The 26,096-nt window shown below is 49.0% G+C and overlaps 1 protein-coding gene across 1 annotated transcript; it reads left to right on the plus strand.

Moving 5' to 3' along the window:
• The first annotated feature begins 6,802 nt into the window (after positions 1-6,802).
• LOC147112152 (uncharacterized) lies at positions 6,803-16,789 on the plus strand. The gene is made up of 2 exons (XM_085999749.1): positions 6,803-8,768; positions 12,548-16,789. The coding sequence occupies exon 2, from the start codon at positions 12,571-12,573 to the stop codon at positions 14,065-14,067; it is 1,497 nt and encodes a 498-aa protein (XP_085855875.1). The 5' UTR covers positions 6,803-8,768; positions 12,548-12,570; the 3' UTR covers positions 14,068-16,789.
• Positions 16,790-26,096: the final 9,307 nt, after the last annotated feature.

The following is a 26,096-nucleotide window of genomic DNA, read 5'->3' on the forward strand; positions in this document are numbered from 1 at the left end:
CAGTCTATTGTACCGGTACAAACCTCGATGCGTGTTGATCGTGAGGTATTGGCGTGACTCTTCTTCAACCTCCATCTGCAAGTATGCCTGCGCCAGGTCTATCTTGGTGAAGTGTTTCCCGCCAGACAACGAAGCAAAAATATCCTCAATCCGCGCCAGGTCTATCTTGGTGAAGTGTTTCCCGCCAGACAACGAAGCAAAAATATCCTCAATCCGCGGAAGCGGATACTGCACCGTGTGAAGCACCGGATTAACGGTGATTTTGAAATCTCCACAGATGCAAACCTTCCCTGGTTCTCCTGGCTTGTTGCTCGAAGGACGTTTCATAACGGGAACAATGGGCGTAGCCCACTCACTCCAATCTACCTTAGACAGTACACCTGAACGTTCTAGCGCTTCCAGTTTCGCTTCTACAGTAGGTTGTATTGCATAGGGTACCGGTCTGGCTTTAAAAAATTTTGGTTGTGCATGTTCATCAATCTTGATGTTTGCCGTAATTCCTCTCAGTGTTCCCAGTCCCTGCTGGAACACCTCTTTAGCATCATCCAATATTCTGGACAATCGTTTAGGTTTGACATCTGTTTCCCCGGAATCTACCGTTAGTGCCTTCAAGGAGTGCCAGTCCATATTCATTTTCCTAATCCACTCCCGTCCCAGTAGTGGTGGACCTCCTTCAGGTAGCACATATAAGTCCATTACTTGGCTTTCTTCGCCCTTGTGGACCACTTTTACCTCTATCTTTCCGATGGGGTACACTCTTTGCCCCGTGTATGTTTTCAATATAATCTCCGTATCCCGTAGGGGAATATGTTGGAATAACCTTTTGTAATCTTTCTTATTCATGACCGTCAATGCCGATCCAGTGTCCAATTCCATCTTTACTTGGACTCCTGCTATCTGAAGGGTGACCCAAATTGTCTGGAGATCTGCATCCTTACCAACGTTGTGTGCTCTTAAGCTACCCAGTTCATTACTGCTAGCGTCTGAATCTGACTTCTGTTCGGTCGAACTGTTCTTTGTCACCTTGTGTACCTTTATGTATTTTCCTTGCGGTGACTTTTTGTTGCTGGTCTTCTTTCCTGACCGGCATACTTTAGCTATGTGGCCAAGCCTGCCACACGTTCTGCATTCTTGGTTTTTAAACCAACACTGGTTCTGATCGTGCGTTGTCTTTCCGCAACGATAACATTTTACAGTACTCCAACCCAATTTATTTGTACTGAGTTCCGGTGGCCGTAGCTGCATTACTGCCGTGCCTCTCGCTGCGGCTTCGTGTGCTGCTGCCATAGTGACCGCTTTCTCAAGCGTCAGTTCGTTCTCCTCGAGCAATCGCTTTTGTGTATCTTCTTTTAATAAACCACACACAAATTTATCTCGTAGCGCCTCTGTCAATCTCGTTCCGAATTGACAGTACTTTGCTAGCTTACGCAATTCCATTAAATATTCAGCATTGCTTTCATCCTTCAGCTGCCTTCTGCTGTAAAATTTAAATCGTTCCGCTAGCATCAGCGGCGTGGGGTTTAGGTGATTTTTCAGGACAGTAACAATCTCCTCGAATGTCTTATCCGCCAGTTCATCTGGTGATAAAAGGTGTTTCAATTGCCCGTATGTCTTCGCACCCATTAAGTTTAATAATGTTAGTGCTTTCCCTGCATCTGGGATTTTATTTGCTTTACAATAATTTTGTATGCGTTCTACATACATAGCCCAATCTTCGATGTCGCTATCAAAGGTATTAATGTTCCCATGTTTAGGCATCGTTGCAATTTAATTTCTTTTTATTTTTCTCCAAGATGGCGGCTTCCGCGCTCTTGTCTTCGTCCTCCGCCTACAAAATGGCGGTTTTCCCGCGCTTGGCGGTCTTCACCCTTCCCCCGACGCTGTCTCCGCTTCACCGCGGCTCTCGCGCCTTCAGTTGCCCCCAGATGCTGCGCCTTTTTAGCCCGAATGCGGCCCGGCCCTTATCACCAGCCGCGATCGATGTCCCCGCGCTGTGCCTTTCGGCCCGAATGCGGCCCGGCCCTTATCTCCGGTCGCGATCGATCTCACCGCCCTTATTCCTCCGTCTTCCCTCCCCGTCTGTACAGCCAACGCGGCCGATTTTCTGGTCGCGTCGCTGCCCGGCTTACCCACTACCGAGGTAGAAAGAAGATAGCTGACAGCCGCTGATGGAGGCTTCGAGTTCAGGATGCCTTCTGCACTCTGGTTTCTCGATGTCTGCCGCGCGACGTGTCTTCCAGCAGGGTGATGAGGGTGGAAACCTCTCTTCGACGTCCGTTCTGTGGACGAAGCCGCCGTGGATATAACTGCCGCAGGGTAAGAATCTGACTCGTCGCCACTGTAAAGTCTGTGTGTTCTAGTTGTAATTAATAACACACAGACTACAAGATTAAAGTTCAACAGGCCTTTACTGGTTGGAGGTCAGGACTATATGAAATACAATCTTACTACACAGTGCTTATATACCGGTGGTCACCACCGGTACTACGCATACAGCAGCCAGAGAAAGTAGTACATCTCTTAAGGTGGAACAGGCTTAAGTTCTCTTAAGGTGGAACAGGTTACATACACCACAGGCGATGTATAACGACAACATACCACTGCAACACAAGGTGGATAATTTCTTGTTTGCTTACCAAAATGCGACACATGCAGTCACCAACCAAGCTCCAGCCATGATGTTCTTTAACCGCGGGTTAAGATGTCGCCTGGACTTGCTCAAACCAAACATAAGACGAGATGTTGAGAATAAGCAATTCCAGCACATCAATGAAAAGCCAACCAGGAGCTTCAAGATAGGGCAACCAGTCTTGGCCCGCGACTACCGAACAGAAAAATGGCAGCCAGGAACGATATGCACACGGCAGGGACCACTAATGTACACAGTGGACGTTGGAGAGAACATCGTGAGACGCCATGCTGACCAGATTCTAGAGTCACAGGAACAAGTCAAACCCATACCACGAGCATGCGCACCTGGTGATGAACCCGAAGTACAGGTTGCATCTACCTCAGAATCAGTGGTATTGGAAGCTGACGAACTAACCAATGACAATGAGCCAGAATCGACTCCGCCGCAAGAACAGGATACTCGAGAAAGGCGCTATCCAGACAGGATCAGGAAGCCTCCTCAAAGACTGAATTTATAAATGATTACTTTCAGCTGATGTATATAGTACAAAGAAAATTGTAATTGTAATTAGTTATTATTCAATTGTTAAATGAATGTTATGTACTGTTTATCTAAAAGGGGAGGAATTGTTGTGTATGTACCTTTAAGAGAGAACTGCTTTTATACTGTAGTACCGGCAGTGACCACACCTGTATATAAAGCCGTAGCAGGCTTCTGTACTTTCAGTTCCAGCATACCCTCTGTTCAGTAAACACCTCTTATTACCGTTCTCCTGCAGTCTGTGTGTTATTGATACGCGGACACTACAGTAGTTACACTGGGGCTGGTCCTTCTCTTCTCTACTAGTCCTCTCAGTGTCTGGAAGGCCGTTTCAAAGTCTTTGAGGTTGCCTTGCACCATTATTGTCCCGTTTTTGTACATGTTGACAGTTGTCATTTCACTATCAGGGTCCTCTGATTTCCTTATTTTCAATTTGCACCCATTTTTGGTTTCTTCCTGCTTAACACGGGGATAGTGTGTGGTGATTGCTTTGCGCCAAGCATCAGACTGACCTGAGTAAAAAATAAGGTTACTCCTATCCCCATTTTTGTACGAGTCAGCAAAAAGAGTTTCTGGCTTCTCTCTCATCCGCCTTTGCTCACACACACTCTCTCTCTTTTTCTCACTCACACACACTCTCTCTCTCTCACACACACTCTCTCTCTCTCACACACACACAATTCAATTCAATTCAATTCAAATGCTTTATTGGCATGAAAGTTTACAGGGAACCATATTGCCAAAGCTTACATAACAAAAAGTACAGTTTTCCAACATTCTGTAGGCGTCAAACAATTCTGACCTTCGTTGGGTACATACAATATTACTTTAAACAATATTAATTTAAACAGTCTTTGTACATCAGTGGGTACACACACTCTCTCTCTCTCACACACACACTCTCTCTCTCTCTCTCTCACACTCTCTCTCTCACACACACACTCTCTCACACACTCTCTCTCTCACACACTCTCTCTCACACTCTCTCTCTCTCACACACTCTCACTCACTCTCCCTCTCTCACTCTCTCTCTCCCTCTCTCTCTCTCACTCTCTCTCCCTCTCTCACACACACGCTCTCTCTCTCCCTCCCTCACACACTCTCTCTCTCTCCCTCACACACACTCTCCCTCTCTCTCCCTCTCACACTCTCTCTCTCTCTCCCTCTCACACACTCTCTCTCTCTCTCTCTCTCCCTCTCACACACACTCTCTCTCTCTCTCCCTCTCTCTCCCTCTCACACACACTCTCTCTCTCTCTCTCTCCCTCTCTCACACACTCCCTCTCTCTCCCTCTCTCACTCTCACTCTCTCTCCCTCTCTCTCTCAATTCAATTCAATTCAATTCAAATGCTTTATTGGCATGAAAGTTTACAGGGAACCATATTGCCAAAGCTTACATAACAAAAAGTACAGTTTTCCAACATTCTGTAGGTGTCAAACAATTTTGACTCTCTCTCCCCCTCTCACTCACTCTCTCTCTCTCTCTCACACACTCTCTCTCTCTCTCTCACTCACTCTCTCTCTCCCCCTCTCACACTCTCTCTCTCTCTCACATTCTCTCTCTCTCACACACACACTCTCTCTCTCTCTCTCTCACACACTCTCTCTCTCACACTCTCTCTCTCTCTCTCTCACACACTCTCTCTCACACACACTCTCTCTCACACACACTCTCTCTCTCTCACACACTCTCTCTCTCTCTCTCACACACACTCTCTCTCTCTCTCTCACACACTCTCTCTCTCTCTCTCACACACACTCTCCCTCTCTCTCTCTCTCACTCTCTCACACTCTCTCTCTCTCTCTCTCTCACTCTCACACACACTCTCCCTCTCTCTCTCTCTCACTCTCTCACACACACTCTCTCTCTCACTCTCTCACACTCTCTCTCTCTCACTCTCTCACACACTCTCTCTCACACACACTCTCCCTCTCTCTCTCTCTCACTCTCTCACACACTCTCTCTCTCACACACTCTCTCTCTCACACACTCTCTCTCTCTCACACACTCTCTCACACACACTCTCCCTCTCTCTCTCACTCTCTCACACACTCTCTCTCTCACACACTCTCTCTCTCTCTCTCTCACACACACTCTCTCTCTCTCTCTCTCACTCTCTCACACACTCAAATTCAAATTCAAATCGCTTTATTGGCATGATAAGGTACATCTTATGTTGCCAAAGCATCATAATACATTTATGGTTGAACACATAAACGCAGTTCTATTCATACAGTGTATAAACAGGTATATCCCTGAGTGTATAAATATACAATCGCATTATTTATATATACTCTTTTCTTAGTTTACTGGTTGTCCCTCTGTTCATGGCAAGCTGTAACATAGTGTGCCACCAGTGTTACACAGCTTCTCTCCTCCCCCAGTAGGTATGGGAGTTTTTGGTTGTCATTCAGATTTCTGAATTCAGGGCATATTTGTGAGAATTTTTGGTAGAAATTCTCCCTGATGCCCTGATATTTTCCACAGGCTGTGAGGAAGTGCATCTCTGTCTCCACTACTCCCTGACTGCAGTGAGAGCATATCCTGTCTTCTCTTGGCAGCCTGGTCTGCCTGTGTCTGCCTTTTTCGATCGCTAGGCTATGTTCGCTAAGTCTGTACCTTGTCAAGGTTCTTCTCAGTTTGTTATCCTTTACCATGGTCAGGTAATCAGCTATGTTGTATTGTCTGTTTAGGGCCAAGTAGCAATTGAGTTTGCTTTGGGTTTTTGTTGTTTCTGCCCAATATGTCAGATATTTTTCCTTTTGCTTAGCGACGATTGTGTTGGGTCGAATTCTTTGTGTTACCCTGTCACTGTCCTGGGGCTGGTTATTGTTAGTATTGTTAGTAGTTACTTCACTGAGTCCCAGGACTAGTTGACTGAGGGTATTCTTCTTTATGGTCAGCTCTTGGCATTTCAGGGCGTCGTAGTGATAGCATTGGGGGTTGCTCATTTGTAGGTGATTCCAAAATTTGGTGGCTCTTTTTTGGATAGTGATTATTAATGGATATTGGCCTAGTTCCGCCCTGCATGCATTGTTTACTGTTTTCCTTTGAGTCCGGAGGATACTTTTACAGAATTCTGCATGTAGGATCTCAATTGGGTGTTTGTCCCATTTTGCAAATTCTTGTTGTGTTAGCGGTCCCCATACCTCACTGCCATAGAGTGCAATTGGTTCAATTACTGATTTGAAAATTTTGAGCCAAATGCTAATTGGGATTTCTATTTGGATTGATTTTTTGATGGCATAGAAAGCCCTTCTTGCTTTCTCTTTCAGTTCATTCACAGCAAGTTTGAAGTTTCCCGTAGAACTGATTTTTAAGCCCAAGTATGTGTAGTTAGTGGTTTGTTCAATTTTGGTTGTTCCTAGTGTGAAATTTATTTTGGGTCCTTGATGTTTGGATCTTTGCTGGAACACAAGGACTTTGGTTTTTTGGGGATTTATTGTCAGGGCCCAAGTCTGGCAGTACGACTCCAGCAGGTCCAGGTTCTGCTGTAGACCCTTCTTAGTTGGTGACAGCAGAACCAGGTCGTCTGCATAGAGGAGGAATTTAACCTTGGATTCATATAGGGTGAGGCTGGGTGCTGTGGTTTGTTCAAGTAGTTTTGCCAATTCATTTATGTAAATATTAAAGAGTGTCGGTGAGATTGGCGAGCCCTGCGTCACCCCCCGCCTCTGTGGGAAGTATTTTGTTTGTTTGTCTCCAATCTTAACTGCACATTTGTTGTTTGTATACATTGATTTAATTACATCATATGTTTTTCCTCCTACCCCGCTTTCGATAAGTTTCAGGAATAAACCGTCATGCCAGATGGAGTCGAAAGCCTTCTGGAAATCTATAAAGCATGCGTAGATTTTGCTTTTGTTACGGTGAACGTGTTTGTCAATTAGGGTCTGTAGGGTGAAGATATGATCTGATGTTCTATAGTTTGGCAGGAATCCAATTTGGCTTTTACTCAAGACATTGTGCTCCTCAAGGAAGTTTATAAGTCTTTTGTTTATGATGCTACAGAATACCTTCCCCAGGTTACTATTTACACAGATGCCTCGATAGTTGTTTGGGTCGATTTTGTCCCCACTTTTGTATATGGGCGTTATGAGTCCTTTGTTCCAGATATCAGGGAAATAACCGACACTCAGAACCAAGTTGAAGAGTTTTAGGATAGCCAGTTTCATTTTATCGTCTGTGTGTTTAACCATCTCGTTTAGTATGCCGTCTGTCCCGCAAGCTTTTCCTGGTCGCAGGTCCTTGAGTTTTTCAAAAAGTTCTTTTTCTGTTATTATGGAGTCTAGCGGGTTTTGGTTATCTTTTATGGCCATTTCTAGCTTTTCCAGTTTTTTGCATATTTGGTGTTGCTCTGGTCTTAGTGTGTTTTTCTGGTATAATTTTTCAAAGTGGTTTACCCATGTGTCCCCATTTTGAATGGCCAATGCGTCGTGTTGTTTTTTGTGTAGTGTATTCAAGTTGTCCCAGAAACAATTGGAATCAATGGATTCCTCCATGGAGCTGAGTGTATTCTTAATATATTGCTCTTTTTTGGTTCTGAGTGTGTTTCTGTATTGTGTTAGTGTCTGACAATAAGTAAGGCGTAATTCCTCGTTTTCTGGATGTCTGTGTTTTTGGTTTGATATTTTTCTAAGTTTTTTCCTCATGTTATGGCAATCTGGGTCAAACCATTTTTCATAGTTTTTTGTTTTGGGTTTGTTCTTGCGAGCTTTCAAGTTTGCACTTGTTGCCAAATTATCAAAAATATTGTTTAGGTTAATAACTGCCCGGTTTACGCCTTCTTTATTGTGAGTGTATATGTTATCCAGAAAGGTGTCCAAGAGAGCTTGAGTTGATGCATTGCTAATTGTTTTCTGGTATTTTTCCGTGTCGTTTTTGGCCCATCTGTACGATTTTTTGGTGTTGTACAGTTTACTGGGTTGTGTTTCTATGTTGTTTGTTTCTGTCTTTTTGAGATACATAGTAATTTGACTGTGATCTGACAGTGTTGTTTGTGGTTTGACTGTGAATGCTCTGAAAGAGGATGGGTCCAAATCTGTAATCATGTAGTCTACTGTGCTGCAGCCAAGAGGTGAGCAATAGGTCGATCTTCCTAGGAGGTCTCCTATGAACCTACCATTGACAATGTACAGACCCAGGTTTCGACAGAGCTGTAGTAGCTGTTTTCCGTTGGTATTTGTCTGCTTGTCGCAGTTATGCCTCTCTCTCTCTCTCTCTCTCACACACTCTCTCTCTCACACACACTCTCCCTCTCTCCCTCTCTCACACACTCTCTCTCTCTCACACACACTCTCCCTCTCTCTCTCTCACACTCTCTCTCTCTCTCCCTCCCTCTCTCTCCCTCTCTCACTCTCTCACACACTCACTCTCTCTCTCACACTCTCTCTGGGAGGGGGGTTTATGTCCGCCCGACCTCCCACAGTCCATTGCCCGACGGAAAGCGCTGCATCAGCGCCGGGCGGCGACAGGACAAAGCGGAGGGAGCGGAGCCCGGCCCCGCTGCAGCCCCGGCCCCAGACTCAGACCCCGGGCCCCGGCCCCCGCACCCGCGGCACAAAAACAACCGGAGCCGCTAAACCAGAGTCCAGGTAATGCAACGAGCAAAGAGACTGGGGGGAGAGACAGACAATGAGAGACAGACAGAGAGAGAGATTGACGAGACAGAGGGAAGTAGGCAGCGAGAGAGGGAGAGTAAGTGAGAGAGAGAAAGAAAGAGAGGAATGAAATAGAGATAGAAGGAGGGAGAGACAGAAAGAGACTGAGAGACATACACAAAAGAGAGAGAGAGATCAGTTTGGGATTGATACAGGGCTATGGGGAGAGAGGGGGCAGTGGGATTAGTTTGGGATTGATACAGGGTTATGGGGAGAGCGGGGCAGTGGGATTAGCTTGGGATTGATACAGGGATGTGGGGAGAGAGCAGGGCAGTGGGATTAGTTTGGGAATGATACATGGCTATGGGGAGAGAGCAGGGCAGTGGGATTAGTTTGGGAATGATACATGGCTATGGGGAGAGAGCAGGGCAGTGGGATTAGTTTGGGAATGATACATGGCTATGGGGAGAGAGCGGGGCAGTGGGATTACTTTAGGATTGATACAGGGAATTGGGGAGAGCACGGGGTAGTGGGATAAGTTTGGGATTGATACAGGACTATGTGGAGAGAGCGGGGCAGTGGGATTAATTTGGGATTGATACAGGGCTATGGGGAGAGAGCAGGCAGTGGGATTGGTTTGGGGATTGATACAGGGCTATGGGAAGAGAGCGGGGGCCTTGGGATTCATTTGGGATTGATACAGGGCTATGGAGAGAGAGCAGGGCAGTGGGATTAGCTTGGGATTGATACAGGGCTGTGGGGAGAGAGCGGGGCAGTGGAATTAGTTTGGGATTGATACAGGGCTATGGGGAGAGAGCGGGGCAGTGGGATTAGTTTGGGATTGATACAGGGCTATGGGGAGAGAGCTGGGCAGTGGGATTAGTTTGGGTTTGATACAGGGCTATGGGGCGAGAGCGGGGCAGTGGGATTAGTTTGAGATTGATACAGGGCTATGGGGAGAGAGCAGGGCAGTGGGATTGGTTTGGGATCGATTCAGGGCTATGGGGAGAGAGCGGGGCAATACAATCAGTTTGGGATTGATACAGGGCTATGGGGAGAGAGTAGGGCAGTGGGATTACTTTAGGACTGATACAGGGCAATTGGGGAGAGCATGGGGCAGTGGGATTAGTTTGCGATTGATAAAGAGCTATTTGGAGAGAGCGGGGCAGTGGGATTAATTTGGGATTGATACAGGGCTATGAAGAGAGAGCGGGGCAGTGGGCTTAGTTTGGGATTGATGCAGGTCTATGGGAAGAGAGTGGGGCAGTGGGATTGGTTTGGGATTGATGCAGGGCTATGGGAAGAGAGCGGGGACTTTGGGGTTAGTTTGGGATTGATACCGGGCTATGGAGAGAGAGCAGGGCAGTGGGATTAGCTTGGGATTGATATAGGGCTATGGGGAGAGAGCTGGGCAGTGGGATTAGTTTGGCATTGATACAGGGCTATGGGGAGAGAGCAGGGTAGTGGGATCAGTTTGGGATTGATACTTCTTCTTAGGCAGTCCCTCGGACCCGAGGATGACTTGCTTCCACATTAAAAATGAGTTCGCAGGTGACTGATTAGTCCAATGCGGGACCTACAGTCTCTATCGCAGGTGGGGCAGATGGTGGTTGAAGGGGCGGGTGGGTGGGGTGCTTGGGATGACGTGCGCTCCTTGCGCTGCTTGCGCTTGGCTTCCGCTTGCTCCCGGTGAAGAGACTCGAGGTGTTCGGCGCTTTCCTGGATGCTTCTCCTCCACTTTGTGCGGTCTCGGGCCAGGGATTCCCAGGTGTCGGTGGGGATGTTACACTTTTCAAGGAGGCTTTGAGGGTATCCTTGAAGCGTTTCCTCTGCCCACCTGGGGCTCTCTTGCCGTGCCGGAGCTCCGAGTAGAGCGCTTGTTTTGGGAGTCTCGTATCGGCCATGCGGACGATGTGACCCGTCCATCGGAGCTGATCGAGCGTGGTCAGAGCTTCGATGCTGGGGATGTTGGTCTGAGCAAGAACACTGACGTTGGTGCGCCTATCCTGCCAATGGATTTGCAGGATCTTGCGGAGGCAGCGTTGGTGGTACCTCTCCGGTGCTTTGAGGTGCCTGCTGTACATGGTCCATGTCTCTGAAGCATACAGGAGGGCAGGTATCACTGCTGCTCTGTAGACCATAAGCTTGGTGCTGGGTTTGAGGTCCTGGTCTTCAAACACTCTCTTCCTCAGGTGACCGAAGGCTGCACTGGCACACTGAAGGCGGTGTTGGACTTCGTCGTCGACGCCTGCCCTTGTTGACAGTAGGCTCCCAAGGTATGGAAAGTGGTCCACGTTGTCCAAGGCCTCGTTGTGGATTTTGATAATCAGGGGGCAGCACTGTGTGGCGGGGGCAGGTTGGTAGAGGACCTTTGTCTTATGGATGTTTAGTGTAAGGCCCATGCTCTCGTACGCTTCGGTGAAGGTGTTGACAATGGTTTGGAGTTCGACCTCCGAGTGAGCGCAGACGCAAGCATCGTCTGCATACTGTAATTCGACGACAGAGGATGGGATGACCTTGGATCTGGACTGAAGGCAACGGAGGTTGAACAGTTTCCCGTTTGTTCTGTAAATTAGCTCCACTCCAGTGGGGAGCTTACTGAGGGTGAGATGGAGCATTGCAGCAAGGAAGATCAAGAAGAGCGTTAGTGCGATGACACAGCCTTGCTTGACCATGGTTCGTACGTAAATTGGGTCTGCGGTGGAACCGTTGGTCAGGATCATGGCTTGCATGTCGTCGTGAAGCAGGCGGAGATAGTGACAAACTTTTGAGGGCAGCCGAATTTGAGGAGGACACTCCATAATCCCTCACGGTTGACAGTGTCGAAGGGCTTTGTGAGATCAAAGAAGGCCATGTACAGTGGTTGGTGCTGTTCCCTGCATTTCTCTTGTAATTGACATGCGGTGAAGATCATGTCCATTGTGCCCCTTAGTGGGCGGAATCCACATTGCGACTCTGGGAGGAGCTCTTCAGCCACTGGGAGAAGGTGACTGAGGAGGATTCTTGCGATGACTTTCCCTGTGGCAGACAGCAGGGAGACTCCTCTGTAATTACCGCAATCAGGATTGATACAGGGCTATGGGGTGAGAGCAGGGCAGTGGGATTGGTTTGGGATCGATTCAGGGCTATGGGGAGAGAGCGGGGCAATGGGATCAGTTTGGGATTGATACAGGGCTATGGGGAGAGATCGGGGCAGTGGGATTAGTTTGGGATTGATACAGGGCTATGGGGAGAGATCGGGGTAGTGGGATCAGTTTGGGATTGATACAGCGCTATGGGAAGAGAGCGGGGCAGTGGGATTAGTTAGGGATTGAGACAGGGCTGTGGGGAGAGAGCAGGGCAGTGGGATTGGTTTGGGATCAATACAGGGCTATTGGGAGCGAGCAGGGTAATGGGATTAGTTTGGGATTGATACAGGGTGATGGGGAGAGAGCGAGGCACTGGGATTAGTTTGGGATTGATACAGGGCTATGGGGAGAGATCGGGGCAGTGGGATTAGGTTGGTATTGATACAAGGCTGTGGGGGAGAGGGGCAGTGGGATTAGTTTGGGTTTGATACAGGGCTATGGGGAGAGAGCGGGGCAGTGGGATTAGTTTGGGATTGATACAGGGCTATGGGAAGAGAGCGGGGCAGTGGGATTAGTTTGGGTTTGATACAGTGCTATGGGGAGAGAGTGAGACGGTTGGACTAGTTTGGGATTGCAGTGGCTCGATGGGCTGAGTGGACTGTCTGCGCAGATTCCGCTTCTCACTCAACGTTCTGTTTGTTACAGAGTCTCTGATCAGTGAGGCAGCGATGGAGGGAGTGAAGCTCTCAATGGCGGGACGTGGAGAAGAGATCACGATGGCGGAACAAGGGGAGAAGGACGCGGGACACGGAGAGGAGATTGCGGGATGCGGTGGTGTGATTGCAGGATGCGGAGAGGTGATTGCGGGACGCAGAGAGGAGATCTCGATCGCAGGACAGGGAGAGGAGATCACTGGACGTGGAGAGGAGATCGCTGGACGCAGAGAGGAGATTGCGATCGGAGGACACGGAGAGGAGATCACTGGACGTGGAGAGGAGCTCGCTGGACGCAGAGAGGAGATTGCGATCGGAGGACACGGAGAGGAGATCGCTGGATGCAGAGAGATCATCGCAATTGCTGGACGCGGAGAGGAGATCTCAATCGTGGGACACGTTGAGATCGCTGGACGCAGAGAGATCATCGCAATTGCGGGATGCGGAGAAGAGATCGGGGGACGCGGAGAAGAGATTGTGGGACACCGAGAGGAGATTGACGGACACGAGGAGAAAATCGCGCTGGTGGGACGGAGAGGGGAGCGGCCTGGACTGGTCCAGCCCCGTGCCGCCGTGCGCCCACTCGCGGACCCGCGCCCGTTCAAGTGCTTTGCCTGCGACAAGAGTTACGCGCGTCCCTGGCACCTGCGGGCGCACCTGCGGGTCCACTCGGGGGAGCGGCCGTTCGCCTGCGCCCAGTGCGGGAAGAGCTTCGCCCGCTCGTCCTCGCTGACTGCGCACCGCCGGGCGCACTCGGGGGAGCGGCCGTTCCCCTGCGGCCAGTGCGGGAAGGCCTTCGCCACCTCCACCCAGCTCCTCTACCACCAGCGGGCGCACACAGGGGAGCGGCCGTTCCCTTGCGGCCAGTGCGGGAAGGCCTTCACCAAGTCCTCGCACCTCCTGTACCATCACCGGACGCACACTGGCGAGAGGCCCTACCGGTGCAGCCAGTGCGGCAAAAGCTTCGCGCAGGCCTCCTCGCTGACCGTGCATGCGCGGACCCACACGGGCGCAAAGCCCTACGGCTGCGGGCAGTGCGGGAAGATCTTCAGCTGCCCCTCCTCGCTGGCGGCGCACGGGCGCCTGCATGCCGGTCTCCGGCCCTTCGCCTGCCCACTCTGCGCCAAGTGCTACGCCCGCCCCTCGCAGCTGCGCCACCACCAGCGGGGGCACGCCGGGCTGCGGCCCTTCGGGTGCCCGCAGTGCGGCAAAAGCTTCGCCGACTCCTCGGCGCTCCTGGTGCACGGGCGCACGCACAGCGGGGAGAGGCCGTTCCGCTGCCGGGAGTGCGGGAAGGCCTTCGCGCACTCCTCCTACTTGACGGTGCACCGGCGCCGCCACAGCGGTGAGCGCCCGTACACCTGCCCGCGCTGCGGCAAGAGCTTCGTCTGCTCCTCCTCGCTCACCGTCCACCAGCGGGTCCATGCCCGGGGCCAGCCTCGCACGGCGACCCGACCCCTGGCACAATCAATCGGCGGAACCGAACCCCCAACTCCCCAGACTCTTAAATAACTGTCTATCTGTAACCCCAGGGACCGGGACACACTTGACAGGATACAGATAGCACCCTGAGGGAGAGGGACTGAGAGACACCAGTCAGTGTACAGATATCATCCTGAGAGAGAGAGACTGAGAGACACCAGTCAGTGTATAGATATCACCCTGAGGGAGAGGGACTGAGAGACACCAGTCAGTGTACAGATATCTCCCTGAGGGAGAGGAACTGAGAGACACCAGTCAGTGTACAGATATCTCCCTGAGAGAGAAAGGGACTGAGAGACACCAGTCAGTGTATAGATATCTCCCTGAGGGAGAAAGGGACTGAGAGACACCAGTCAGTGTACAGATATCTCCCTGAGAGAGAGAGACTGAGAGACACCAGTCAGTGTACAGGTATTACCCTGAGAGAGAGGGGACTGAGAGACACCAGTCAGTGTACAGATATCTCCCTGAGGGAGAGGGACTGAGAGACACCAGTCAGTGTACAGATATCTCCCTGAGAGAGAGAGACTGAGAGACACCAGTCAGTGTACAGGTATTACCCTGAGAGAGAGGGGACTGAGAGACACCAGTCAGTGTACAGATATCTCCCTGAGAGAGAGGGACTGAGAGACACCAGTCAGTGTACAGATATCTCCCTGAGGGAGAGGGGACTGAGAGACACCAGTCAGTGTACAGATATCTCCCTGAGGGAGAGGGACTGAGAGACACCAGTCAGTGTACAGATATCTCCCTGAGAGAGAGAGACTGAGAGACACCAGTCAGTGTACAGGTATTACCCTGAGAGAGAGGGGACTGAGAGACACCAGTCAGTGTACAGATATCTCCCTGAGAGAGAGGGACTGAGAGACACCAGTCAGTGTACAGATATCTCCCTGAGGGAGAGGGGACTGAGAGACACCAGTCAGTGTACAGATATCTCCCTGAGGGAGAGGGGACTGAGAGACACCAGTCAGTGTACAGATATCTCCCTGAGGAAGAGCGGACTGAGAGACACCAGTCAGTGTACAGATATCTCCCTGAGGGAGAGGGACTGAGAGACACCAGTCAGTGTACAGGTATCTCCCTGAGAGAGAGGAGACTGAGAGACACCGTCAGTGTACAGATATCTCCCTGAGAGAGAGGGGACTGAGAGACACCAGTCAGTGTACAGATATCTCCGAGGGAGAGGGACTGAGAGACACCAGTCAGTGTACAGATATCTCCCTGAGGGAGAGGGACTGAGAGACACCAGTCAGTGTACAGATATCTCCCTGAGAGAGAGAGGACTGAGAGACACCAGTCAGTGTACAGATATCTCCCTGAGGGAAAGAGACTGAGAGACACCAGTCAGTGTACAGCTATCTCCCTGAGGGAAAGGGACTGAGAGACATCAGTCAGTGTATAAGTATCTACTATAAGAATACATCATCGCTGTAAAGTAACTTGACTAAACTCAAAGTTGATCAAATTTAATGGACCGGCATGCTTTGAGAGACTGAGGGCCGTGTTACTGGGCAAATTCTGTAAAAAATCACAGATAAGGAAGTGGGGCCTTGAGAGTTCTGTAAAACAAACCTTCGAGCCATTGCTAACAGGAACTCCTTCAGACAATGGCGTAACCGGCCTTGAGGCCCACTGACTAACAGATAAGGAGAGATGAAAGAAAAACAACCACTGGCCATTGTTTACGTGGTCTGGGACACGTACACATTGGGCGGTCTGCTAAGTTTTGGGGTATAAAAAGTGTAGTCGAAAGGCACTAGGGGCTGCAGCAGTGAGTCAGGCGGCTTGATCGGTCGCACGGAGAAGAGAGGGCCGCCCAACTGATCACTCGCTGGTGTTAGTACGTAGGTATGCTTGTACTTCCTTGTAACTGCTGTTGATTTTAAGTAAAGAATATTTACCCTGAAATTTTTGTCTCGAGTTGTCTGTTCCAATACAGGTCCGAACTCTAAGTACTGTTAGACTGGAATAAAAATTTACATGTCGTACAGATTTTGGCGCCCGAACAGGGACCTGCTCGGAACAAACAATGGCAAAGATGATGGATGAGTTAGTCACGAAATACATGACCGGGAAGCTACCCCTCAAGGAAGGATGGGTATGGGTCATAATAGACGAGGATGAATAGGTGTCTGAGGCTGAACAATGGACACAAGCATCCACGTGTCGACCAGGGACGATGAAGGTCGTCTGGTTAATGGCATACCAGAGACAGTTTTAAAATGATGCATGTTCTGGACTTACACATGCAGATAGCACCCTCTGGTGGTGGTTATTGTGTTAGCAGTGTTAGTATACAGCAGAGGTCAGTTGACCTTTCTTCCTGTTTGACCCCGGAAGTAGTTTCCCAGAAAGAGCCTGGCAGAGTAATGGAGAATTCCATGTGAGAATCTTAATCCTGTGTAATCTCATCTTATATGTTAGGCCAGGCGCAATATCTGTGAGTATCTTTGTTTGTTAACATGATAGCAACTTTGTCAGTGATGTATTTGACAATACTTTGTTTCTAAAAGGTTAGTAGTTGGTATTTACAGAAGTCTAGTTCAAATGTTAGTTAGTTATACAATTAGTCTATTCTATTGTTATAAATATGTATATATCTTATGTAATATCTAATGTATAGTACTCAGTTCTATGTACAAAACATACTTTGTCTTTGTTTACAGTTTCACAAATTTGTTCAAGTAAAGCTTCAAAACAGCAAACCGGCTTCTCGAGGAATTATTTGAATAAGTGTTTAACTTGCTGGATAACTAGATAGGAGCACGTCTAGCGAGACCAGTACAGTGCAAAGATAGCAATACGGCTAGCTGTGAAGAGCGGAGCAGCAGGAACTCAGAGTAGGCCATCATGACAGAGCCAGCTTAAGTCTTCACCTTGTACACCACACTTACCTCACATCAACATGTCAGAAGATAATACCGAAAACGCTACTCAGCGAGTAGAAGACCTCAAACAGTCAAACAAAACTGTAGAATGTGACAGTCTATAAGCTCCGGTTACTACAGATCGCAAGCTGGTTCACGGTCATCGGCTGGTTCTAGATCGCAAGCTGGTTCATGGTCATCAGGTGGTTCTAGAGTAAGCATAGCCATCGCTAAAGCACGGGCTAAGCTAGAAGCAGCTCAAGCCAGAGTGGCGCATGCCGACAGAGAAATAGAAATAAAAGTAGAACAAGCTGTGTTGTAGCCTCACCAGGTTGACACCTCATTTTTAGGTATGCCTGGTGCTGTTCCCGGCATGCTCTCCTGCACTCTTCGTTAAACCAGGGTTGATCTCCCGGCTTGACGGTAATGGTAGAGTGAGGGATATGCCGGGCCATGAGGTTACAGATTGTGGTTGAATACAATTCTGCTGCTGCTGATGGCCCACAGCGCCTCATGGATGCCCAGTTTTGAGTTGCCAGATCTGTTCGAAATCTGTCCCATTTAGCACGGCGGTAGTGCCACACAACACGGTGGAGGGTATCCTCAACATGAAGACGGGACTTCGTCTTCACAAGGACTGTGCGGTGGTCACTTCCACCAATGCTGTCATGGACAGATGCATCTGCAACAGGTAGATTGGTGAGGATGAGATCAAGTAGGTTTTTCCCTCTTGTTGGTTCCCTCACCACCTGTCGCAGACCCAGTCTGGCAGCTATGTCCTTTAGGACTCGGTCAGTTGTGGTGCTACCGAGCCACTCTTGGTAATGGACATTGAAGTCCCCCACCCAGAGGACATTTTGTGCCCTTGCTACTCTCAGTGCTTCTTCCAATTGGTGTTCAACATGAAGGAGTACTGATTCATCAGCTGAGGGAGGGCGGTAGGTGGTAATTAGCAGGAGGTTTCCTTGCCCATGTTTGACTTGATGCCATGAGACCTCATGGGGTCCTGAGTCAATGTTGAGGACTCCCAGGGCTACTCCCTCCCGACTGTATACCACGGTGCCACCACCTCTGGTGGGTCTGTCCTGCCGGTGGGACAGGACATACCCAGGGATGGTGATGGTGGTGTCTGGGACATTGGTTGTAAGGTATGATTCGGTAATTATGACTATGTCAGGCTGTTGCTTGACTAGTCTGTGGGACAGCTCTCCCAATTTTGGCACAAGCCCCCAGATGTTGGTAAGGAGGACTTTGCAGGGTCGACAGGGCTGGGTTTGCCATTGTCGTTTTCGTTTCCGGTGCCGAGGTCGATGCCGGGTGGTCCGTCTGGTTTTATTCTTATTGTTTTTCGTAGCGGTTGTTTACAAACCTTTAATTCCCGTTCCGCGGCAGAGTCGACAACAGCGCACCAGAGATTACGTGAGCGACCATGCCGACATACAGTTTACGAGAGAGAGGGATGAAGGCCCGCACATCTCTACAGATGCAAACACTTCATATATCATGCCCCAAGTTGCCAACCAAGGTCAAAGTAGACAGCATGCCTCATGCCGCAGAATCTCCCCCAGCAAAACGGAAGACACGGTGCAGAGGAATAGAACGCTGAAGAGAGAAAGTCAGCAGCAAACCCCCTTTCGTTTCCTTGAGACTCCCAACAGAGCCCCTACTCAAGGCAACCCTGGCACAGGTACCAGCACCTACGACCTTGCCAAATACCTTGCATGCAGCCAGCTGGTGACTACAGGGTTAACCACGTTTGATGACCGGCCAGAGAATTATCGGGCTTGGAAGTCCTGCTTCCACGATGCCATATCGGGCTTAGACCTGTCGGCAGGAGAAGAGCTCGGCCTCCTTATCAAATGGCTCGGCCCAGAGTCCGCCGGACAGGCACACAGGATAAAAGCGGTCAATATGGGACAGCTGCCAGCGGGGTTGAAGAAGGCTTGGGCGAGGCTGGAAGAAAGCTACGGCTCGCCTGAAGCCATTGAAAGGGCTCTCTTTGACAGGTTGGAGAACTTTCTGAAGTTGACGAATAAGGAACTGCAGAAGCTCCGCGACCTTGGAGATCTGCTGTCGGAACTCGAAGCCGCAAAGCAGGACGGCTACCTACCTGGCTTATCGTACTTAGACACTTCCAGAGGGGTAAGTCCCATCATTGAGAAGCTTCCATTTAACCTGCAGGAGAATTGGATATCGTTTGGGTCAAAGTTCAAGCTAAAGCACAACGTTACCTTCCCACCATTCTCTGCGTTTGCCGAATTCATCCGTAAAGAAGCCAAAGACAGGAACGACCCCAGCTTCAACCTCTTCTCCTCCCACACAGCACTTGCCAGAAGAGACAAGTTCAACAGACATGGAAAGACACCAATATCTGTCCACAAAATGCAAGAGTCTTCAACCGAGAACACGAAGGATCAGAAGAAATCTGAGGATATGAGCAAACAATGCCCCATCCACAACAAGCCGCATCCATTAAAGAAGTGCAGAGGCTTCAGAGATATGTCCCTGGAAGATCGCAAACAGTATCTCAAAGATATATGTTTCAAGTGTTGCTCTTCCACGAACCATCTCACCAAGAACTGCAAGGTAGATGCAAAATGCACAGAATGTGAAAGTGATCGGCACATTTCAACACTCCACCCAGGCCCAGCTCCTTGGAAGTCAGAGTCGCCTCCTCCCGCCTCAGAGCACGGCGGGGAGAGAGAGGGAGCTGCTGGTCCGGAGATTACATCCAAGTGCACCGAGGTGTGTGGAGAAGGAGTGAACGCAAGAGCATGCTCCAAGATATGCCTCGTTAACGTGTACCCTGTAGGACGTCGCCAGGAATCTGAAAAGATGTATGCCATACTAGACGAACAAAGCAATCGTTCTCTAGCAAGATCCGAGTTCTTCGACATCTTCAAGGTCAAAGGAAGTCCGTCGCCTTACACGTTGAAGACGTGTGCTGGACTTTCAGAGACAGCCGGCAGGAGGGCCTGCGGTTATGTTGTTGAGTCAGCCGACGGGAAGATTAGCCTTCCCCTTCCTACACTCATCGAATGTAATTAAGTCCCCGACAACCGTTCTGAGATTCCCACTCTGAATGCAGCTCATTATCACCGTCATCTGAGACGCATTGCAGACGAGATCCCACCTCTTGATCCAGATGCAGGCATACTTCTGTTGTTGGGAAGGGACATCCTGATGGTACATAAGATAAGGAAACAGATCAACGGTCAACGTGACGCCCCTATCGCCCAAAGGCTAGACCTCGGCTGGGTCGTTGTTGGAGACATGTGCCTCAAGGGCGCTCACAAGCCATCTCAGGTGAGCACACTCAAGACTTCCATCTTGGAGAATGGTCGTCCAAGCTACCTTACCCCATGCAGTAGGCAGATCCGAGTGACAGAGAAGTTCAGTCATACGGCCCAGCCTCAGAACCCCCCAGCGCTGATCTCCACAGACAGCACACAGATGATGCTCACTGGAGAGAACCCGGGTCAGTCAGTCTTCTGTCGCACCGCCAACGACCACAAACTTGCTCCATCGATCGACGACATGAGATTCCTCCAGATTATGGACAATGAGGTCTCTCGTGACAGCTCTAACAGCTGGGTTGCTCCCTTACCCTTCCAGAACCCCAGACGACGGCTGCCAAACAACAGGGAGTATGCCTATAATCGTCTTAACTCACTCCGTCACACGCTAGAGAAGAAGCTGAAGATGAAAGCACACTTCCTAGAGTTTGTCAAGAAAATGCTGATCAACGATCATGCAGAGATAGCCCCTCCACTCCAGGAAGGCCAAGAGTGTTGGTACCTCCCTTCCTTCGGAGTCTATCACCCCAAAAAGCCGGAACAGATCCACGTGGTGTTTGACTCCAGTGCACCATATCAGGGAGTCTCTCTCAATGACGTACTCCTCACAGGGCCCGATCTCAACAACAGCCTCTTGGCGGCACTCATGAAATTCAGGAAAGAGCCCGTCGCCATCACTGCCGATATCCAGCACATGTTTCACTGCTTTGTGGTGAGAGAAGACCACAGAGACTTCCTCCGCTTCCTGTGGTATCGCGACAATGACCCCAACAGAGACATTGTGGACTACAGAATGCGTGTCCATGTCTTCGGGAATAGCCCATCCCCTGCTGTCGCCATGTACGGACTGAGGAGGGCTGCCAAGGAAGAAGATGACGACTTTGGCAGCGATGTGAGAGGGTTCATCGAACGAGAGTTCTATGTCGACAACGTACTGAAGTCATTCCCGACCGAAGCAGAGGCCATCAGTACCCTCGGACGAGCCCAGGAACTACTTGCACTATCCAACCTCAGGCTGCATAAGATAGCCTCTAACAGACTAGCAGTGATGGAGGCGTTCCCCCCTGAAGATCATGCTAAGGACATCAAGGATCTAGACCTCTTCAGAGATGACCTCCCCCTACAGCGTAGCCTAGGAGTGTCTTGGAACATAGCAACCGACACGTTCACGTTCCAAGTCTTAGATGACAAGAAACCCTTCACACGTAGAGGAGTGCTCTCTACAGTCAACAGCCTATACAACCCTCTCGGCTTCTTAGCCCCTGTCACCATACAAGGCAGGCTGCTCCTCAGGGAACTCTCCACACGCGCTGAAGAGTGGGATTCACCCCTCCCTGAAGAGATGGAAGCAGAGTGGGACAGATGGAGAGACTCACTCCAAGACTTACAGGAGATCCGAATACCTCGCTCCGATACGTCCTTCTCTCCCTCAAGTGCCCAATTCAAAGAGCTTTGTGTCTTTGCAGACGCATCCGCTAAGGCCATTGCAGGTGTGGCTTATCTGAAGGTCACCACTCAAGATGGACAAAGCAAAGTCGGCTTCATCTTAGGTAAGGCCAAGTTGGCACCCCAGCCAGACCTCACCATACCCAGATTGGAACTGTGCGCAGCAGTATCAGCAGTTGAGATTGCAGAGTTCATAGAAGAGGAGATTGATCTGAAGTTCGACAGCATCACATATTATATAGACAGCAAAGTGGTGCTAGGATACATCCATAACCGAAGTAGACGGTTCTACGTATACGTGAACAACAGGGTCCAATGTATTTGACAGTCCACATCCCCCGACCAGTGGAGGTACATCCCTACAGACCTGAACCCAGCCGACCATGGGTCTAGATCTGTAACAGCGTCCCTTCTCAGCAGCACGACTTGGCTGTCAGGACTTGCTTTTCTTCAGGATCTGTCCCCGCACTTCTCCGAACTCAATGAGTCATTCGACCTCCTCAACCCTGTTTCTGACTCCGAGATACACCCACAAATCACAGCGAACGTTACTCAAATCTCTAAGGACCTGATGAGCACCAAACGCTTCGAGCGTTTCTCCAAATGGAACACTCTCATAAAGACGGTAGCACGCCTAACCCACATAGCTCGTACCTTCTCCCAGTCTACACAAGAGAGTAGCTGCCATGGGTGGCACATCTGTCGTAAGAGTCCCTCTGAAGTGGAGCTCAAGAGAGCCAAAATCCTTGTGATGAAGAGTGTCCAACACAAGTGTTACTCAGAAGAGTTGAAGTGCATAGCAGCAGAACGCAACCTACCCCCTCACAGCAGTCTACGGAAGCTGCATCCTATCATCGACATCGACGGGCTGTCTCTGAGGTGGTTCTTCTTTTGTCGCCAGAGGACTCCAGTGACAAGTAGAGTTTGGACTATGTGGAGTCGTTAACGACCCCAGACGGGGAGTGTTCTGGACTTATCACATGCAGATAGCACCCTCTGGTGGTGGTTATTGTGTTAGCAGTGTTAGTATACAGCAGAGGTCAGTTGACCTTTCTTCCTGTTTGACCCCGGAAGTAGTTTCCCAGAAAGAACCTGGCAGAGTAATGGAAAATTCCATGTGAGAATCTCAATCCTGTGTAATCTCATCTCATATGTTAGGCCAGGCGCAATATCTGTGAGTATCTTTGTTTGTTCACATGATAGCAACTTTGTCAGTGATGTATTTGACAATACTTTGTTTATAAAAGGCTAGTAGTTGGTATTTACAGAAGTCTAGTTCAAATGTTAGTTAGTTATACAATTAGTCTATTCTATTGTTATAAATATGTATATGTCTTATGTAATATCTAATGTATAGTACTCAGTTCTATGTACAAAACATACTTTGCCTTTGTTTACAGTTTCACAAATTTGTTCAAGTAAAGCTTCAAAACAGCAAACCGGCTTCTCGAGGAATTATTTGAATAAGTGTTTATCTTGCTGGACAACTAGATAGGAGCACGTCTAGTGAGACCAGTACAATGCAAAACTAGATAGAAGATCTGGCGAATAAAGCCAGTGATAGAGAAGCGGTGGTAAACCGACTTCTGAGGGAATTAGAAGAAGAAAGGGAAAGTAAGAAAAGGCAAAGGAGAGATGGTGTAATAAGGGACTGTGCCTTAAGAGCCAGTGTATGAATAACCAGGCTCAGTGTGATGTCTGGTTGGAGGAGGCGCCCAAGCATAGACGGGCAGAAAAGGTTAATGACCTGAAAGTTGCGTTTAGGGTCACCCAGAAACAGGCTCTAGAGGAGCAGAGCAGCCTGTGGGGGCCACACTGAATGTAATATTCCAGAAACTCTCTTTTAACCAGCACTTAAATCTCTGTTAACTGGCAAAATTCAGGAGTAGGTTCAGGTAAGTTTTACTTCATATTAGTGGCAGTTCCTGGATCTGTGGCTGTGTAACTGGGGTTCGTGCACTTGTTGCTAAGCAACAGGGACGCTTGGTCTGTGGCCGGAGTTCCTGCACATGTTGCTAAGCAACAGGGAAGCCTGGATTTGTTGCTGTGTACGGAGCTCTCGTACCTTTTAAACTATACCTCTCTGTAATCCGGACTTTTTGATAAACCGGCACCACGTCGGTCCCGTCGGTGCCGGATAATAAAGAGTTTCCTGTAAGCGGATTAGGGAATTGGAGGAGAAGTTGCAGATTCAAAGAGGCATTGTATGGGCCATGACTCCCGCTCGCCCTGGAAGGATGGACAGGATAGTGAAGCAAGTGATGGCGAAGTTGATGAAGGTGGTGATGAAAAATCGGATAAGGGACCAGGGGAATGCCCCGCCGGAGGGAGCTCGGCCCCTGCCCATGAACCCAATGCACCAAAGGCGGTACTTGGTGCCTGGCAAAGTGGGAGGGGATCGGGGTGCGTTGGGTCAGGAATAATGCGGACAGTGAGTTTAAGGTTTTGAATCAGTTCAGAATGGGATTCAATAGAAAACATCAGAAATTGAAAACTGGTTTAAGGGAAAAAGGTTTAAATAGTTAGGATGCAATAAAGGGGAGAAAGGAAGATCGTGTTTCTTTTCTGCTGTTCTACAGGTTTTTGTTTTCAGTGTGAATGTTAATGTCTTTTTACAAAGCAGGTGTGAATGTTTCTTAGTGTGGCTGTGGTTCCTCATTCTTTTTCAAGTGGCACTGGGTCATTTAAGATATTGCTCTGAATTATATTGGAGTTATTGAGGTTAATTAACCTAGGAACACCAGACTTTTATTGTGGCCATGGTGAAATTCTGGTCGGTGTAAATTGTGCGAAAGCCTCTAGTTCCGGACATGAGGCAATCACATCAACAATTGACATTTTTAAAAAGCAATTCTGACCAGTTTCAAGTTTGTGTCACTAGGGGAAAAAAAAAAGGGGGAATGCAATTGTTGTGTGTGGGAGCTGTTTCACCGAATGCCTGTAGTGGTGTTACTAATGATGTCTGATGTTTTAACCTGCTGAATTGAATTGATCGAGATCTTTGCAAATTTTAAAGGCACCAAGACTGGCAAAAGGAACAGTTTTTTTATTTTGAGAAAGTTTAAAAAAAAATTATTAGAAACATAGAAGATAGGAGCAGGAGTCGGCCATTCGGCCCCTCGCGCCTGTTCCGCCATTCAATGCGATCATGGCTGATCATCCAAATTCAGTACCCTGTCCCTGCTTTCTCCCCATATCCCTTGATCCCTTTAGCCTTAAGAAATATATCCAACTCCTTCTTGAATATATTTAATGAATTGGCCTCTACTGCCCTCTGTGGTAGAGAATTCCACAGGTTCACCACTCTCTGGGTGAAGAAATTCCTCCTCATCTCAGTCCAAAATAGCTTACCCCTTATCCTTAGACTGTGACCCCTGGTTCTGGACTCCCCCGCCATCGGGAACATCCTTCCTGCATCTAGTCTGTCTAGTCCTGTTAGAATTTTATAAGTTTCAATGTGATCCCCTCTCATTCTTCTAAACTCTAGCGAATATAAGCCTAATCGACCCAATCTCTCTTCATACGTCATTACTGCCATCCCAGGTATCAGTCTGGTGAATCTTCGCTGCACTCCTCCATGGCAAGAACATCCTTAAGGCGACCAAAACTGCACACAATACTCAAGGTGTGGTCTCACCAAGGCCCTGTACAACTGCAGCAAGACATCCTTGCTCCTGTACTCGAATCCTCTCGCTATGAAGGCCAACATACCATTTGCCTTCTTAACCGCCTGCTGCACCTGCATGCTTACCTTCAGCGACTGGTGCACAAGGACACCCAGGTCTCGTTGCACTTCCCCTTCTCCCAATATATTGCCATTCAGATAATAATCTGTCTTCCTGTTTTTGTCACCAAAGTGGATAACCTCACATTTATCCACATTATACTCCATCTGCCATGCATCTGACCAATCGCCCAACCTGTCCAAATTGTACTGGAGTTTCTCTGCATTCTCCTCACAGCACACACGCCCACCCAGCTTTGTGTCGTCTGCAAACATTAGGAAGCTGCGAGAAGCTGTGTGACACGAGCTGACGTTGATTGATGATGAAATAACAACAGAAAACGCCGGAAGCACTCAGCAGGCCAGGCAGCGTCTGTGAAGAGAGAAACAGAGTTAACTTTTTCCAGTTCTGACGAAGGGTCACAGACCTGAAATGTTAACTCTGTTCCTCTCTCCACCGACGTTGCCTGGCCTGCTGAGTGCTTCCAGCGTTTTCTGTTGTTATTTCAGATTTCCAGCATCCACAGTATTTTGCTATTGATTGATGATGTTTGTGTTTGCCTCTTGAAATGCAAAAAAAAGGAGTTACCTCTTTTCACACGCAGCTGTGAACTCTGTTTGTAACTCCACAAGCAGTTGTCTGTTTTCGGCATTGTCAAATTTTTAAGGTTTTTAATTTGAGTGGATGTTTCCCCACAGTGACAGAAGGGAATCGCGAATTGA

The sequence above is a fragment of the Somniosus microcephalus genome, chromosome 10 (assembly GCF_052327205.1).
Source record: "Somniosus microcephalus isolate GS21.2 chromosome 10, FLI_Smic_1.0, whole genome shotgun sequence".
NCBI lineage: Eukaryota > Metazoa > Chordata > Chondrichthyes > Squaliformes > Somniosidae > Somniosus > Somniosus microcephalus.